General features: G+C 37.3%; 1 protein-coding gene across 1 annotated transcript in view; it reads left to right on the plus strand.

Annotated features, from left to right (window-relative positions):
* The window catches only part of lamc3 (laminin, gamma 3), a 111,333-nt gene that overhangs the window by 21,849 nt on the left and 69,365 nt on the right, over nucleotides 1-20,119 (plus strand). Inside the window, exons 3-4 of the mRNA XM_062434478.1 lie at nucleotides 2,856-2,986; nucleotides 8,528-8,694. Of these exons, the coding sequence (XP_062290462.1) occupies nucleotides 2,856-2,986; nucleotides 8,528-8,694 (298 nt within the window). The remainder of the gene's footprint in view (nucleotides 1-2,855; nucleotides 2,987-8,527; nucleotides 8,695-20,119) is intronic.

Below are 20,119 nucleotides of genomic sequence, written 5' to 3' on the forward strand. Positions count from 1 at the left end.
GTATGTATTCATTTGCATGTAACTCTACCTGCTACACACATTCTCCCACTCTCTATTCAAGTCTTTTCAACTAGAAAGCACTATGTAGTAGCAGCAGAGCTTGTAGAACAGCTTAGTTGTATGGCTGTGGCATGGATGTATGTATGAGTTCTTATAATACATCCATGGGCTGTAGACGATATGTAATAGATGCAAAAAGAGTCAAGAGCTGAATATTGTAAGTAAAAACAGTAGCTGCATGCTTTTGAGCTTTCTCTAGGTTGAATTATCAACTGTGCTGGCTAGCTAACCAGCTAACTTTACCCCTGAGTTTAAAGCATTCATGCTTATATTTTCTTCTTTATTATTACTATTAAATGCAATAATAGGGTTAAATGTAATTCAATAATATTTCTAGATAGTTACTGATAGGGGGGGGGGAAACATTCAGTAATGTTACATTAACATAATTACTGGTAACAACTTGGTTTAGTGTGAACATTAACACATGCATTGTGAAACTGGGCACCTTTTACAATTGCTTATGCATTCTTTTTTTAGACTGAATTTACAACTTCCAGAGAGCTACACTGTTTTCTGTTCCTTTCTCTACAGTTAAAACTTGCTTGAGATTCATAATCCATTAATCGGATTGCTTTACATGTTATTATTACATGATAAAGAAGTTAAAGTATGAGCAGGGACTGAAATGTTTCTTTATTGTTGTTTTTAGCTACAGTATGCTCTAATACAAGGTCTTTTTAATGATAGAAACAACTAAATATGTGTGCCTTTCTCACAATATTCATGTTTGCTTATTTTTGCCAATGAGCAAAGCAATAAGAGAGCAAGTCAAAATAGCAGCCAGCTCTCACATTTTGAACAGTGGAGCTTTAATGTGTTATTTTGCTTTAACAACGGTCCCTGCTTTCAACTGCAATTTCACATTAAGAACATAAACCAGACGAATCGTTCACTGTGATGGATTGTCTGTCACAAGAACGTTTTATATCTCTGTGAGTTGACTTTCACTACATAGTGACCTGAAAACAATGACTGCCTTGGAAGGTAGGAAATGTTCTTAAAAAAATATCAGTAAGAAAGTACAAGCAATTTGAGGTGGTTTTATGTATCTCAGTACATATACTCAAGTACTGTACTTAAGTAAATCTTTGAGGTCTATTTGAGTATTTCCAGTTTTATGCAACTTTATACTTCTACTCTACTACATTTTAGAGAGTAATATTGTACTTATTACCCCACTACATTTGTTTTTAACAAATTAAAAATATGCACATAAAGCATATGATGAGCCTCTAACACAACCCATTGTCATTAAATAAACAACTCAACAGTATATGAAATTAAAATTTGCTCCACATCCACATGAATGCATAAATAATAATATATATAATATTATATAATACTGTAACACTTAAAGGTACCATTTCCTGCATTGAGTACTTTTACACTTGAGCTGAAGTATATTTTGTTAATAGTACTCACTTTTACTTAAGTTTTATTTCACATTTTCAATACAATACTTCTACCTGTTACAGTGAGTTACTGCTGCTTTTAGTTAAGAAAAAAAACAAATTCAGTACTTCCTGCACCACTGGTGATTTAACAGGTCAAATAGGCAAAACCATGTGTGGCCTTATCTTATATCAGTTATGATGGGGTTAAACACAACAAAGACAAACTGCAGCGCAAAAATCATGAATGAATGAACTGATGGCACATGTTTTAGTCTGAGGCCCATCCGCTCCCATCTCCGTCTCTCCCATTGCCACACTTCAAAAGACTCCTCTTGGGAGAACCTTCAAAACGTACAGCATTACAGGCTTTTCTCAGGACTGCCACAGAGTCCCAAACCAGCCAAGAAACAGATAGAAAGTTTCTCTCAAGCTATTTGTTTTAAAGTTGGTTCTGTTCATGGGTAAGAGATTCCTCATGTCATTTGTTCTCCTTTTACCTGGCCTCCCTTTTATCTTCCACCCCACTATTGCACTTCCCGTTTGCTTTTCCTCTGTTTGTGTTATCCCTCTTCACTTTCTTCTCCCGCTCTTGCTTCGTCTTTACCTTTTGCGGTGGGCTCAAACAGAGCTTAAATCATATCAGGGTTGGGAGCTCTGCCAAGTGCCATCCATTATACTGGAGTAGTGCTTCAGTTGTTGCCTCTTTTCTCATGTTTTTTTTCATATTTTGGCTTTTGTCTCCATTAATCCCTTTCTTTTTTCACCCCTCTTTCTGACATTAACTCAATTTTCTATGCCATACTCATTATCTCCCTATTACATTTGCTCTATCCCCTGCAATTACACTAGGGTCAGACAGGGTTTTTCTCACACAGATCGACCCGGCTCATGGAAATGGGGTGGTGCTTCTGCTGGGCCGACAACAAATTTAATTTTCTCTTGTTTTTGTATAACTCACTGCTCAAGCGACACACTCACTCTTGTTTTTGTATAATGGGCTTCTCAAGCAGCACACGTAGTGCCCAAGCGGCCAATATAGTGACCAGCCCACTGAGATTTCTCCCGGTGCTCCCAAAGGCCAGTCCAACTCTCTGTTATACCATCATGCCAGTCTCCAAACCCTGCATTCCAGCTTCTTTTCTTTTTGCTCCGTCAACTTTTGCTGTCTAACATATCCTCGCTCTACTTGCCCCTCTCAACTAAAGCCCAGTTTTTCTCTTTCTCACTTCCTGTCTGCTTCCTTGTTCTGCCAAGAGCAACAGCAGCCAACACACTGCCCCCCTCCAGTTCCCTTTCAGTCCACTTTTTAAAGTGGGTGACATCAAAAGGAGTTTTATAACATCCCACTCACCTTGTTGTTCCTCTGTTTTGTCACCATCTTTTTTTGTCCTTTTCCAGGAATGGGTGACAGCCACAGACCTGCTCATCTCTTTGGACAAGCTTAACACCTTTGGAGACGAGGTCTTCAAGGACACTAAAGTGTTGCGCTCGTACTTTTACGCCATCTCGGATTTCTCTGTGGGTGGCAGGTAAGAGACACCTGAAAATCTGCTCTTTAGGACAAGTCACCCTGCATAGCAGATGTTGTTTCTGATTACTGTCGAGTTTAACCTTGAACTTTGACACAGGACTCTCCGGTTCAGCCAAAAAACTTAATGTAATGCTCTTATTTTTGCTCAAACAATTTTGAATTTACAGCTTCAACTGTGTCAAGAATATTGCAAAATCATATATATTTTCAACAAAATCCATTCCTATATATGCCTTACCAATACCCTAGATGAGGTACAGCAGGAGTGGATGGTTGGGCATAAAGCATAGATTTTAACACCAGAATCCAGAGTTCATGGGGTTAGGGTTAAGGAAAGGTTAAAGAAAGATTGCACATTTGATTTAATATTTATCATTACAGTGAGTCTGATCTGGTGCTTCAAGTCAGCGTTGACATTTTCAGTGTTAAACCAATACCACAATCTTTTCCAAATAGACTCAGTATGAACGCTTTGTATTTGCAATGAACAGGTTACAGATACATTCCAAACAAAGTTACCCTCTTTTGTTGATGAAAACATCTGGGCAGCATTGCCTCTCCTTTAAAATACATTTAATGACGCAAATTAGTTGTATATGAACTTAAATGTTAGGATGCATGGTGTTGTAACATATACTGTAATGTATGTGTACAAAGCAAGACAATCAATCAACACCTTATCCCATCAGCTGTTTGCAAGACACTTAAATTTAAAAAAAATAAACACCTTGCTGTTGCCATCTGATGAGAATTAACCCATATAATCCTCCATCCTCCTTCCAGTTCTTTTGGTTTATTACTCACAGTAATGAGAGAGGACATGGCGCCAAAGACCAGGCTGCATCTTGGCACTGCAGATAGAAGTGGACGATTAAGTAGTTGAGATGAAGCCTTCAGAAAAAATATAAACTTGATCTGACACCTGTCATAAACACTTAAGATCACTGCAGCGGCATGACAAATTACCCAGCAATGCCACAACACCTGAGGGAGAGACCCACATGACAACATGTTAGCCTTGCTACCAATGGTTTATGTACGACTACACATGCCTCTACACCTCAGTGCGACACCTCACCAAGTTGGCCGGTACAGATGCTGTAAAAATGGCGTCATTTAATACAACATATCAACACATGGTGGACTGCATCAAAAACAAACATAAATGTGGTGGCTACGATCCACATATGTGAAGTTTTCTGTCACATTTAGTTTATTTCTGTTTTGTTGGTTTTATGCTGATACATGTGCAAATGAAAAAGCTGACTTAACGTAAACTAATATAAAAAATACTGGTTATGTATCATGTCATACGAATACAACCTGCGGGCTCTCAACATATTGCACATCACTTTTTGAACTGCACATATGCAGCCTGTAAAGTCTGGGTCATGTCCTTCATAAAGTAAAATATGCAGTTAGAATTGTCACTCAGAAGCTCAAGTATACTTTAACATGAAAATCTGATATGTCGATTGGAGGCACTTAGAGTTACTAAGTTGTTGTCGCAGCAACAACAGAAATAACTGCGCCTGAGCCTCAGGCAAGCATACGTCTGGATCCGGGACAGCTGGCTAAATTTGACAGAGCCTGCCACTCAGCGACAAGTCCCTGTCCCCTATCACAGCCACTTGACAGAACTGAGCGACTCTGCCAGGAAATAGTACACACAGGAAGGCGTAGCTGCCACCTCCAGTGTTTGCATGTTTCAGAGGAAATTATAGGCTTTCCACATGCAGAGGAAAAGGAAATTAGCATTTATTAACTATGTTGTTGTGAAAATGGATATAATAAATCATATGTTTATCTAGGGATTACTGACTTACCTACTTTTGTGGCTGAAAATTATAAAATATACACTTATCTGAAGATGGTTTGCACACAAAGAAATGGTTGTAAGTAAATATAGGCATACATTTACATAAACATTTAATAAACATACTAATACTCATAGAGAAATATGCTTGTTGCAGATAAGAAGTGTGAATGTATTAGCTATGAGTCCACAGCTGAATCATCTCAGGCCACGTTTATGCCCTTGAAAGATAATAAAAAGTGACAACTCCTTACGGTGGAAATACCTTCTCACTGTCCCTCTTCCTCTGCGTTCTACTCCATTTACAGTGAGCATTAACGTGTCTACACTGGAAACAGGGAGGCCAAGATGCGTCTAAACAAGATGCTGAGGGGGTGCAGGGTAGTTGAGGTGAAACAGACTGAGCACAGTTATTTTCTTCAACTCAGATTTGGTTTAAGTTACGTTGTTTAATGATGCAGTGTGTGTAGGTCAGCCAGTGTTGTTTGTTACTGCTGGAGTTCAATGCTCAGCTCAGCTAATATTAGTCTCTAAGTGATGGCATAGAGAGTTCACAATATACTTAAAGTTCATCTTGAAAATTTAATTTAGTCGTTATATGAAAAAATGCTTGTAACCACTGTCTTTTGTGAGGATGAACTCTAGCATGTGCACACTACATTCACATCCAATTATTAACTAACATTGTGAAAATTGATTTTTGACTTTTGCGGATCAATGCAGAATCATCCACGTCAGCATTGCTAGGCATCTAAGAATCAATTTTTTTTCCCCCACCTCAAATGTTATTACTTCTCATGATGTAGAGATAACACATAAACCACAGTGAATTTTGTTATTGTAATCTACTAACTGTAATCAGTCACATCAACTACATGGGTGTAGCCATAACATATACAGTTTCTGAGCTGGAACACCAATGGACTGAACCAGGGTTAGGGTTAGGGTTAGTTCTATGCTTCCTTAGAAGGCATTAAATTGAGGTTTATCTACAAGAGTTTTGTTTAACTGATACAGAGCATTGCAAGCTGGGGAAACAGTGACATGGTCAAATATTTGATTCCTAATTTACCTCTCTTGCAAGGGTTTGGTTATTTTGGTAAGAAAAGGGATTCCCTTCCAATCAGAACAAGCTGACATGTTTTAATCAGGGGGTACATTAGAGACCAACTGTTCACTATGCTTAACATCTATGGACCAGACCAAACTAAGAAGACAACCTCTTTCTTAAGGTATCTTGACCCCTTAGAGCTTATATTTGGTGGTGATTTTATGGACAGAACCTCCTTCACGCCTAAACCTTTAACCTCAGCTACTAAGGCCCTCAAAAAAGACCGTACTCAATGTATGGCAGGAGGGAGAAAAGTGTCAACATAAATATAGCTTCTACTTGCATATGCACAACATCTACTCTGCGATTGACACCTTATTTATTTATGTAGCAAAAAAATCAGTCTTGGCTAAATATTTCTTTGAATATTTAGCCAAGACACACTCAGACCTTGCTCCTTGTTTTATTTCCAAATAGGTATAAAGGATTTTCACACAACACCTAAAGTTGGAGGTTTTTCTGCCATTTTGTCTATGGTAGTGATTTTATCAAATGAATTAATGGGCAGCTTGTTTCTCACAACCAAAAAAAAATCTGCTTCTCCATCTGTTGTTTGGGAGGCCCTAAAAGCTCATATAAATGGTATCATTATTAGTTACTCTTCCTCAGACAAAGAAACAATATCAATCCAAATTAAACTATTTGTTGGGCATTAAAGATCTTGAAAAGCAACATGCTTGGTCACAATCAAAGGCAATGTTAGATCAGCTGATTGCAAAAAAGCATCTTAAGTATCTTAACCCTACTGCCAGAATACAGACAAATGCCAATATTTCAGCACCTCTCCCCCTATCCTTTACTTTTCGCATTGGCAACTGAACTCCTAGCCGTTGCAGTAACATCACATAATTCTATCTTTAGGTTCAAAGTTGGGGGTGGGAACCATATCATCGCATTGTATGCAGATGACATGATTTTGTTTATTACCAACTTAGAGTCATCCATGCCTGCCCTCTTGGACCTCTTCTCAAAGTATAATGTGATTTATGTGTATACAGTTAAGGTACAAAAAAGTGTGGGCATGCCACTCAACTCTCTAGCTGAAAAGATGTTAATGAACAATTTTCTCTTTTGGTAGAACACTCAATTCATAAAATATTTAGGTTTAAGGATTCCTAATAAACAACACATACAATATTCTCACTAAATCATAACTCACTGCTTAAAATGATGGACAAGGACCTGGATAGATGGATGCAGTTGTTTTTTTGACTGTGTGAGTTGCCTGTATTAAAATTATGTACTTATTTCAAACCCTCTCCATATATGAATTTCACCAAGAAACTGCATGGATGATACATACATTCATCTGGAGTAGGAAGGTTCCTAGAATTAAAACCCTTTACAATGTCGCTCGATGTGAAGGATTGAAGCACCCTGATTTTAAGATGCATCCCTGGAACGCTCAGTCCAGGGCAATTTGACTCTGGCAGATATGGTTAGTTAACTCCCTTGCATGGAAACAAATAAAGCAGTGCCACACATCAGCTGTGCCTCTGGCCGACATTCCTTTAATCCAGTCATACCATACTCTGAAGAATGGCACTGATAATCCATTTATGAAACACACATCCAGAATAAGGTTTGCCATTTAGACACATCTTACTAGTGTCGCTGCACTTCACAGTAAGACTCCCTTTCACACCAATCCTGCTTCACGAAATGTACTTAGAGATGGCATAACCAAGATATGGCACAATCAGGGAATTTGGGGACCTTTATGATAATAGCATAGCTATGTCCTCTGAACAGTTACGTATAGTCTTCCACCTCCCAACTATTCATTTCTTCAAATGTTTACAGGTAAGACACTGTATAGTACATACAGTACATTTCAGGGAGGAAATCCCATTCCCCTAAAGCCCCTCCCAATTGACATTTTGTCTTTAACATACAACAGCGTTCACAGAGACTAAACCCCTAATCCCTAAGACCAAATGGGAGCCAGACCTGGACTGTACATTTGAAGACAGTGAATGGGAATCTCTATGTGAGAAGGCATTCAATATTATCCACAGAACCTATTTTACTCCAGAAAGTCTCCATAGGATAAATTAATCAATTTCCGATCTTTACACTAGATGTAAAACAGAGACTGGCAACACTATTCACATGATATGGAAATGGAATAAATTAAACCATTATTGGGGTTCAATATTGGAGATTCTTAGAGAGATTACTGGATTTGCTAAACTAGCCTTACTAGATGACATACCTGTATCTGACATCTGTCTTGCCAAAAGAAAAAAGTGCGGTTTATCAAACTGTCCGTGATTGCTGGAAATAAATGTATTGCTTTGTTATGGGAAAGTGCAGATCCTCCCCCATATCTCTATGTAGCTTTTAAAAAATCAAATTATTAAAATCATTTTTGTGTTTTGGGATGGCTTTTAGGGTTAGAAGTTTTTTTTGTTTTTGTTATCTTTGATATTTCAATTCTTTGTTTTCTCTTGTAGACTGCTCTGTGTTTGAGAAACATTCATTAAATAAATTGTTAAAAAACATGAGAAGACTTGAGTCAGTGAGGAGAAACAGAGAGAGAGTGTGTGTGTTTGTGTATAGATTTTGTACTTGAATCTTCTACATAACCATCTGTTTATGTTTCCCTTTAGATGCAAGTGTAATGGTCATGCCAGCGAGTGTATTGAGGGGGAACATGGCGGCCTGGTCTGTGTCTGCCAACATCACACAGTAGGAGCTGACTGCCAGAAATGTCACCCCTTTTACCAGGACAGACCCTGGGCCAGGGCCACTGGGGACTCCGCCAACGAGTGTTTGAGTGAGTAGCCTGTTTCTGTTACAAGCCGACTGGGTGCAGCCTACTGAAAAAAATCCACAGGGCAGTGTGGAATTCATGTGACAAGCTCAGGCTGTCCAAGCTCCAACAAAATCCATCAGTGTACCACCTGACATCAATCTCCAGTACTGTTTATTTAAATATTTATTTTCCTTATGTGCATCTCCTTCATTTTCTGCATGAGGAAGATATTAATAGGAAGTATAGATTGGCAATCACTATGGCAAGCGTTTATAGAAATTGAACTTCATTGATTTGCATTAAATTGTGAGATGAATAGTATTTTATTTTGTTGAGCATTTAACATGTAGTCAGCCAACACATTTAGTTCTTACTTTATGAACAAAAACAAAGGCTAATTAAATTAATTTTGTGTCTGCATTACAGCATAATTAAGAATGTCTGCATTGTTAAGTTTATAAATATTCACACAAGTATTGGTAAAAGCCCAATGGAAGATTTGTATGTATATTCTAATCAGCTGTGGATATTTATAAGAGTGAATGTTGTTTGTATGCACATACTATATGTTTGTAGGCATCCCCACTTTTAGTGCTGTCCTGTTTGTATGAATTAGCATGGGTATTATCAGGTCTGGTTCATCAGACTGTGCACTTCTACTGAATGCTGTCAAGGATGAATTGTAATTGGCTAAGGTATACAAACCATAAAGGAGAGTGGCTCACAAATTGTTTTTGTTTTTTGCTGAATTCTATTAAGCCGCAAGCTTGTTTTAATTACTCTTACTCTGTGTTCCAAGCAGATGGCGTCTTCAATAGAATACTGCACCCAACTTAATCAATGCATTATATTAATAAATAAACACAAGCCGTATAAAACAGACACAATGTAGAGGCATAGAAATTAATGCTCACTGTAATTATACATCTCTATCGGGCAAAAAACAAATTTTTCCTCCCAACCTTTTGTATTTTGGTGTCAGGCACCTGAAAAGCCACTATAGTATTCTCTCCATGTTTGGGCAAAACATTTTGACCAAGGACATTTGTCAGGTTTTATCTGCAAGAAAATATCTCAAATATCTCAAGGAAATTACATACATACAATAGATGCACTGACCTTGTAAACAATAAATGTGTAGCACTTATAAACTTTAGAAATGGAGTTGTTTTTAGGTTTTAAGACAAAAAAAAATCATAATCTATGTTTTGTTACACTTTATAAACAATTGTGTCAATACAATACTTAGAAAAGGTGTTGAACACAACATGAGGGGTAAAATCTCAAAGAGAATTCACATTATAGACACAATGGAACATCTGTTAACAACGAAAGTTACTGACTTTTTAAACACAATATCACATGAGCCACGGAAGAAACAAATATAAGGATGATAAGACTACTTATCACAGAAAGTGCAATCGTATAGATCTTATAGAAGATGTTTTAAGATATCTTTAGGCTACAAAAATATATTTTGAAGTATGAAGAAGCTGCTTTTTTAAAATGGTAATTTTATGTTGGGTAAAATCAAATATTTCCTATTTTGTCTACACTTTTTAAATGATTCATCTCATTGTGTTATTATTCATAAAAAAGTGCATACAGTGCACATATTTTGTTATTTTGTCTGGTGTGATTTGTTGGGATGGAGTTGTCCCTCTATTTGTTAGTAATGTGTGAAATGTCTTCAAGCTAACAACATTTGAAACATTTGTGGGCTTTAGGGGGACAAGAGCCTTCATTATCCCTGAAATCAAACTTTAGTGGTGTTAGACTGTTAGACTTCTTTGGCTGCATGTAATTATATATTACACTGAAATAAGCTATAAAAGATGAGGTGCATCTTTCAGAACAAAGTATGTCTAATCAAATAGAAGGAAGTTGATCTTTGACTTTGCGAGAACTGACATAAAACGTGAAGAAAAAAGTTCTGTGGTGCAGTCAGTGATATTTGCTGTTTACATATACTGTGTATCCACCTGATCTGGACATGGCATGACTTGAGTGTTTTGTTATGATTACAATTTGACTCATAGAAATACTAAGGGCATCAGTAATAAAGAAAGCATCTGGTAGACCTGCATTTCACAAATCTTGTGTATTTTTATTTTTTGACTGCTGACCAAGGAGCAGAGAAAATCAATAGAATAAAGTGAGTCTTTACAGTACACAGAGAATTCTATTGTCCACAAGGTACTACCTGAAAGGATAAGTTCAGTTTTTAAAATCTTAAAACCAGAGTTAGGTGCCCAGTAATCATTCTTCTTGTCCATACTGGCCATTAAAGAGATCCCTTCATAATGCACTTAAAATGTCAGTGATACGGGACAAAATCCACAGCCTTCCTTCTGTGCATTTAAAAGTGTATTTAAAAGTGTATTTGAAGCTAATATCAGGCTGTCCAAATTACTCAAATCCATTAAAACATTTCTGAAACTACAGTCTTTTGAGTGCCAGATTCCCTCTTTTTGTTACAATCCTTCCAATATTGTCTGTAAAGACACAAAGAGAGATTAAAAAAACAAAAACAAGGTGGAAGATATCCACTTTATTTGACTGACTCAGAAGGCTGAAGCCTCATATGATGCATGCCTTTATGATTATGACTGTTATTATATGATTATTAATGTTTTATATATTTACATATGCTGATAAGTGGATTGTTGCCATACTAGGTTTCACTGTGTTTAACATGCAATGACAATAGCATCTATCATCTTAATCCCCCATCATTGTAAGCACATTTGGAGGATATCTTCCAAAGGTCAGTATAAACAAGAGGAATGATTACAGCAAGCAAAAAACTAATTTTATTGTTATTTGTGTTCCTAACTATTGTTTTAAGAAAGTCTTGAACATGTGTGCTCAGTTGCTTTTATTGTAGCACAACCCTTTGTGATTTCATAAAAGTTCAATTAAAATACATAGAAGGGACTTGGTCTGAGCTGTGCAAAACACTTTTAACACAGCTTTGAAGAAAAAACATGTGGAACTGCCATGTAACTGGTGCCACGTGTTTTTCATAACGGATGTGGGTCAGTGCTCAGAAACTTAAAAGACTTGCATCTTGACATGTAATTTGCTGATGAAAACCTGGACATGACTTGAAAGAGTAAAAAAGCATCTGTGAAAAGTGATAGGAGTGTTTTGGAGAGTAGTTATTTTGGGTTTATAGACTCCCTGTGTTACTTATTTAGTCCTGTCTGACAACGCTTTGCTTCTCTACTCTGTACGCCATTTTCAATTAAGCATTTTCCGAATTTGCCTCCTCCCTTGTCCCTTTCTTCCACTCTCCCCACTTCCTGACAGTGTGGAGGCTGATGAAAAACATTTGTCTGCAGCTTGAGCTACTGTACTTGCATTACATTATTACTTGCATTACTTACATAGGTAGGAGTCCAGTCAGGCTTTATATCTGGCCATTGATTCGGGTCACTGAACTATTGGTAACATAATCCTAAGAAAAACTAGTATTGTAAAAATATCTTCAGCACACAAGAAAATTTGTATCATAATTACAGTGTCTGCCTTGAAAATGGATATTGCTTTATGTTTATTGTGGTTTTCTGTCTTTTTGGTATTCCCATGTCATTTCAAAATTTGAAATGACATGGTAACTAATACTATCTAATTTGTAATCAATGTATTTATAATAGATTCCTTGAAAAAAGAGTGTTATGTAAAAAACGAAAACTAAATAAAAACTACAATGAACAATGCAAAGCTAACTAAAACTAAGCTGAATTGCAAATAAAATCAGCTTAGTTTTCGTTTTTCATTTCGTTTTCTCTGTTCAGTTTGACTTCTTGAAATAACGGAGTAGTACCAGTAGGGAAACCACAAACACAGCACATTTTACCTCAATGTCAGGCATTATTTCATCCTTTTCAGCTTCTGCTAATCAATGCTTTCCTTATAATACCTGAAAAACTAAAACTAAGACTAAAACTAAATAAAAACTAAACCAAAACTAGTCAATTCCTCATTATAAAAACTGAACTAAAACTACTTAATCACAACACAACTAAAACTAAACTGAAATAAAAAAGCAAACCAAAACTAATGAAAATGTTAAAACTATAATAACCCTGAGACAAACACAGTAGAGCAACAACAACTGACAAAAGAACAATAGATATATGATTATGTATATGGTGCAGTCACACAATTTGGAGAAAGCACCTCATTCAGAAAACACTTTGCAACATGGGCTCCAATTATTGTGGCACCAAAAAAAGAGACATTTTGAAAGGTGGTGATAAGACAAAACATGTGCAGTGCAATTATGTGTGGGCTATTTTCAAGGATGGCTATTGCTGATGATAAAAGGTGACACTTTCCAACAAATCCACCAAAAGTGTCAAGTGTCTCTTTTAAGCAATATGTAGATAGCATTCTTTTAGCAGGGAGAATAAACAATACCAGACTCATGACCTTTTTAGAGCATGGAACTAAAACATTTCACAATAATTAAGATAAAACCTGAACTTTACAGAATAAACACAAAGTGACATAATGTTAATCAACTACTTATTTTCTGCATCAGTGTCTTTTGCCTTTTTAACAATTTAAATCCTATTTATCTTGCTCTTTTGGAACAGCATGCAGTAAATCACACTGTGCAGATTAATACTTAAATCTGTAGTTACCTCTGCATTTCAATAATAAACATGCAGCCTCATACATATCATGGAAAATCCAATTCCATTACACCGTTTATAGGATGTGTATTCATCTCAGAAAATCTACTATGAGTTTTTATGTTTGTAAATGTATGCAAATTATGAGAATCAAGGAATCAAATTTCTCAAAAGTGCCTTGCATTTCAAGATATGTTCCACATCAACTAAAATGCCTGAAACAGCATTGAACAATCACATTAATTCAAATATGTTACTGGGAGTGACCCCACTGATGACCCTTGATGGAGAAAAATGTTCTAGTCAATTAGGCAAATTAGCGTAGTCCTCCCACATACAATAACACAATACCAACCTGCGTTGATCAAACATACAGTATGGTTCCATCTTGTTTCTTTAATAAATGCCATTTGATAACAATGTTTTTTATCATTTTCTGCCATTAGTGTGAACAAAACAATATATGATTCTGTCTTCCAGGTAACAAAAAAAAGGGGGGGAAAGTATGTTTTATACCTTAATAGCATTGCCTACTTTACATCCTGGCCATTATAAAACAGCCAAATGTCAATTTTTAAATATGACTAATATTATAAAAAATTAAGATATTTTTTCAGCAGAATTGGCAGATTGCTTCATATTCTCATATTCTTCATATTCATATTACATTAATATTCCAGTTTGCGCGAGTAATAGACTCCTAATTGGCCAGAGAAACCGTTCATCTTCTGTAATCCGAACCCCAGCGGAGATGATCCTCATCCCATTTCATAATGCGCCCGTTTCCCGTTCTAATAAAATCTTTCCCCAACCTTCAGATACTATCAAAGTTTAAATCCAATAGTCTCTCTGTATCTGATTTTGCACCGAATATACAGTTTGCTGTATCAATCATCATCCTTTAGTTTCTGCTTCCATCCCAATAACACAACTTTATCTCAGACTGAGGGCAGGTGGATCTTGATCGGGCCTGGTAAACCACCTCTTGGCTTCAGCCTTCCCATTTTGGCCAGCCTGGGTGCGTGGTCACACACCAGACCGTCCAACAACAGTCTGGATCCTTTGTTCTCAAACTACTCCCACTTCCTCGAAAGACAAGCCAAACACCTGATATTTTGTTTCATCTGCTTAATACCAGCCACAATAATCCAATTTCAACACCCAAACTAATCTACATTTCTTGTTTTTTTTATCAATTTCCATTTTGGCAAATTTTATCATTCAATCGTGTAAACCAGAGTCGGACAAGGAGAACAATTTGGCCTTGGCAATTTTCGTCTGGTCCGGCCCAATTTTTCCCCAACATATCCAATTACTGTAGGAGTTGAATGAAGCAATATCAGCCTACTTATATCATATGTAGGCTAAGGAATAGATATCAAGTTGACACCCGCACAACAGGTGAACTTACAGGGTTTCATGAAATAATGTAATGAATAAAGAAAAAAGTTGGCACCAAAAGAGGCGCACTATTCATTTTAATTAGAATTGAGCAACCCAGTTCTTAGCACACTTGTGCTCAAATCCGTAACTTCACAAATAAAACTAATATAATCTTATGAGTGTAGTCTGTGACAAAATGCAATACCATCATCATGAAACCAAATAGCCAAAACTTAATTTTCACACTGCACAAAAGCTTTCCTCTTATAATCTGGAAATGTCAGCGCTATTTATAGTCAATCATCCCACATTGTGGGAAGCTGATCTGACGCAATTCACACATCAGGCTTAACAGTTAGGATTTCATGCTACCAACACTATTTAAATGTTCATTCACTGACAGTGACAAGCATCATTCCTGCAACCTATAGGGCTGTATTTTCATGGAGGCACAACAATCAGTGCAAGCAGCACTCCAACTATTTGGTATTTTCCTGACCTTGAAACCAACATTGTGCATCTGTGTGGTATTTTGGTGACCAGCACAAGGTGCACAGATAGGAGATGTGCAGACAGTAGCACAGAGACAGTTCTTGTCTTTCTGATGTGGTCCCAGATATTGTGCTGAAAACATGTCTCAGAGCCACATGTATATGTAATGCATATCAACAGGATCTAACTAATTACTTGCTGCAGATGTGCTGCGACAACAGATAACATTTAGCTAATGAGGTTAAAGCACAACAGTGTGTAAATCAGTCTGCATTGATCTGTGAATAGGTTAGGGTGACTGTTACAATATCTGCTGTCCACAGCTGCTTCATACTGTATGAAAAGCTTCTCCTTCAGTTCATTAAATCCCTGCAGCATTTGAAGGCAGTGGGACTGATAAGTTGATAAATAAGTGCCAGATGGTTATGTGACTGGCTGAGGGAGTATTTAATAATCACCACACCCTCTGCAACATATTCACCTTCACTCAGCCCTTTTACACATACATGAACCAAAATAGCAGGTACACATGGAAACCACTGAATGTCTAAACAGTGTCTGACGCCTCAGTTTTTCATACACATTCACACGCAAACCACACGCATTTTATCTTTCAGTGCAGACTCGTTTCTCAGCTGCGTCTCAGTGGCGCAACCATGAACTGAAGCATTCATTTACATTGTTGATTATTCCATCAGCGTCCAAAGCCATAAGAATATCTTTTTTCTGTAGCCGTAATCCTCCTCAATATATTAAAGTTAGAAAGCTGCACTGGCATGCCTTAACAGAGAGAGTCAGGTCTGGAGCTCAGCTGTTAACACTGTCACAAAGTGAGCTAAACTGCTATCACCTGTTAGCAGTAGCACCTTTCAGGCCTCTTCTTGCCCCTGCTCTCCACTGGAACCAGCCTTCTTATCTGTCCACACTCTTTCCTCATCCTCTTCTTTTGGCGGTGGACTAGTAATGTTATCACTGCAGCTAAGCATGCTAACACTAACAGCATTTTGCGTGGTAGTGTCATCTATATTCACTTGTTGTTGCTATTAACTTAAAACATTTTGCAGCATCATCCATGAGATTATTTTCTCTTTGACCTTTCCCGCTCGTCCTTTTCACTTTTAGGGACCTTTATCCATTTTTTATAGGCAAACGTTATTCTCAATTCAAACTCCAGTCTGTCTGTGTGGAATTATATATTTCCTTTGATTCACTACCAAGAATTTTCCCAACAGTGAAACTTAAGTTAACTTTTTTTTAACGCTGATGTCCAGGTATTACTTCCTGCACTTGCCTTACAATATAGGTAGCCTATTGGCAATTGGGACTGTCTAACCCCCAAATGGGCTGTTCCAATATCAAGTGAACCTTGGCCCGCAGGTTGAATTTTTTCCAACACACACATCCATCCACACACACCCCCCTACTGGACTGGCCCATCTGGCATTTGCCAGTCGGAGCCTTGCGTGAACTGTCAAATTTACAGTGTAAGTTTTGTCCAAGGAAAAACACAAACTTCTACTCTATTAATCAAGCATCTTCTCCAGGTCATCATTCATTCCAGCAATGTGCTCGTTTAATTTGAGTGATGGCCTAATTCTCATTTGAGTCTGTGTTTTTGTCAGCGTTGCTTTGCAAATTCTTCCCACTTTTCATTGATGCATTGTAATTGCACATCCTCCAATAGATAAGTAGTGCAGAATAAAAGTGTCTTTCTAGGCACCTATTAAACCCTATATAAATCCTTATCATGTACGTATCGAGAGAAAAAACAACTTATAAAACACACGGCTCCACATGCAACGTGTTACTGTGTGTGGTAGCAGGTTGCAAATGGATGTTTTAAGGGGCCTTTTTATATGTGTTTCAGTATTACATGATCGTGTCTGAGTGTTTTTTCTGAGTAACTTTACCATCAGTCTAGGTTGTTTATCAAAAGTTTATATTGGACTGCTGTTTTTTTTTCTTGCTTTTTGCTTTGTGGTTATGAGGTTTATGAGGAGGAATATGGAAAGTGTTGTGCAAGAGTTGGTGTTTGTGTGTATCCGGGGTGCAATCAGATGTCATTCTCATCAAGATTATCACCTTCTGAGAATGAATTTATAGCCCAAGCAGGTTGCTGCAGGTCTCCATGATTTTAGTTGTTTGTTAGATGTTGTCATCAGCTTAGCCTCAGGCTGTCTCAGTGGGTCAGTACTTTAAATCCTTTCTTGCCCCTGATTTAAGATTGAAGGCTGCGGTTGTAGCTGGGAAACTGTGATCAATATTTTAAAATATCAATAGTATATTTCATAATAGATATATCAGATACCTATCATCTAAACCTACTGGTAGTGCCCCTACTTTGAAATATGATGGATAAAGTACATTTAAACCAAAAATCAGTTCCCCTTTTATATCTTCATTATTACTACTGTTGTTGTTTTTGCCTGTGTCGTATTATAGTAATTTAGGGCAATTAAAAAATATGTTCTACTACTGAGCCCCAAATGCTTCCACACAAAACAGACATTGCATTAAATGTATGTTTTTTTCCAAATAACAAATAATCATGCAGCAGGTTGTTAGAAAAAAAAAATTGTAAAAAGAACTTTTTTTAGTATTTAGAAATAGAGCAACTTGCTGAAAATCAGTAAATTCACTTTTAGAGGTGAATTTTTATGGAGCTGGGGCGGTATCATGGAGAAAAAAATAATAATAATAATTTTTGTCTGAGTGACACTCGCATTCAGACTCTCTCTCACTGTCATGCCACTCAAACAAATCATCAGTTCACCAAATAAGAGGCACAAAGTGACTCCTCAATGGAAAATATCCAGTAGGTGTATAGGTTAGCCAGGCTTCCTGGAAAATGTCTGAATAACAAGCTTTCTCTTCCACATTTAAGCTCCTGAGATTGGTGCATTATTAAAGAGAGTGTAAAAAGCCATACTTTACGGGGCTTTAGTAGGCGGAGGTGCACACACATGCTTCTTCTTTTAGCTTTTTCACTCTGCTCTTCACTCTGTAATAGATTAGAATAAATCTCACCTGTTTGTAACCCCAGCCCCAGGTAGCTAATGAGTATTATTTGACAATTGTTGGGGTGTTGTAGTACACTGGAACGGGGCCTGAGTTCGTCTGGTTTTGGCGCGGTATGCTTGTAAAGAACTAAATATGAATATGAAATAATTTGGCGGTGCCTCCAATAATATGTAAGAAGTAACACAAATTTAGGTACTTCCCTTTAAAGTAAACAACTAACCTGTATTTTAAATGACCACAAAGTATAAACCTTATAATTAAAACACAGATGTAGTTTCAACAATAACAATTATTTATTACACAATTAACTAATTCACTGTTGACCTTTAGATGTGTATTGGTAACAATGTTCAAAAACAATATGCTGATCTCACAGTTGTGACCTTCAATCAATCAGTTATAACCCACAAGAAGGTGAAAATGACCATAAGCTAAAATGTCCACAGCCCACACACACACACACATTCACACCGGGCTTATAGAATAAATGCAAATTAAGTTAACACGTTGCAGGCCCGGTCGATGCTCGTGAGCGGTGAGGCCAAAAACGAAAGGCCGCTTCACTGGGTTTAACCAGCACAACTAAAAGGCACGTGCACAAGTACTTACAGATCCAACAGTCAGAGTGGAGGATGGGGGGAAAGGGCAGAGGGCACGAGGTTTCAGCGGTCAGGGTGAAGCTAGCGGCAACACGATGCAGAAACCACACGCTCAAGTACAGCAGCTACAGTCTCTCTCACGGTCCAGGGCTTTCCCGGTCCTCACTCTCTCCCTTATGGCAGTCCTGAATCAAATAACTCCTTTTAATATCAAAACTACAGGCTAACTCATGGCGAAACCCCACAGTATACAAACTACACAAATTAGCAATTGCTAGTCGCAATGCAAAAGTAGCAGTGTAAGGCTATGAGCATGTTGAGCTAACGGCTAGCAGCGATTAGCATTTTAGCTCGTATTTACACATTTCACATAAAAGTGAGTAAATAAAACACATGTATTTACCTCTGACAGCTTCTCAGAGTACACACACTTCCACCACGCGACGACTCTTCGTCAGTCTTGGGAGCTTAGAGTGTTTTACTTTATTTTTTAATATACAGTTTACAGCTTAGCTCTTATGCTTGACGCCGATAAAATGGCTCTGCCGTAACTATCTTTGGTGCGCCGTAGTTGACGCTAAACACCTCCTACCTGATCAAGGTGAGGACAGGATTGGCTAAGGACTGAGGGTACAAAGATGAGAGAAGGAGAAGATGCTCCACTGACCCAAAAATAAACACTTTCCTGCTCACTGTGCCAACAACCAACTATGAATTGCTTTTAAACTAACAACACACTTGTATCTCTGACTTTTTAACTGTACATAGAATGACGTTTTACATGTTATAATCCAACATTTTTTTTAAACATATTTATGCCTTATGAACTGTTATTTATTATCAATTTAAAACATTTTAATCTCTGTAATCTCTGCAATAAATGAAATAAGAGCCACAGGGCTACATGTTATTTTCACTTGTCACTGAATAATCGGTAATGCGGTAGTAATGTGTGTTCCCCACATCTGTTTGTATGTAGGATTCTTTTGAGTTCATCAAATACCTGCTGTGCCATCACACAGCAGGAGTAACGAGATATTAGCAGATCCAATTTTTACGCACACAGCACAGCTATTATAATTACCTTGTCATGGTGATAGGATCAGTCAGGATCTAACAGTAAATTACATCAGACAGACAGGGTGTAACAAAGATTCTTAGAGATCTTATGCATTGAAAACTTTAAAATAAACCTTGTGTCCTGAGCGCCATCAAATCTGCTTTTATGTAACAAAAAAGAAACAATTTTGAAATAAGCTCTTCTGTAATAACTGTTTTATTTTGATTCACAAAGTTCTAATTTTTAAT

Source organism: Scomber scombrus, chromosome 15 (genome assembly GCF_963691925.1).
Source record: "Scomber scombrus chromosome 15, fScoSco1.1, whole genome shotgun sequence".
Taxonomy (NCBI): domain Eukaryota; kingdom Metazoa; phylum Chordata; class Actinopteri; order Scombriformes; family Scombridae; genus Scomber; species Scomber scombrus.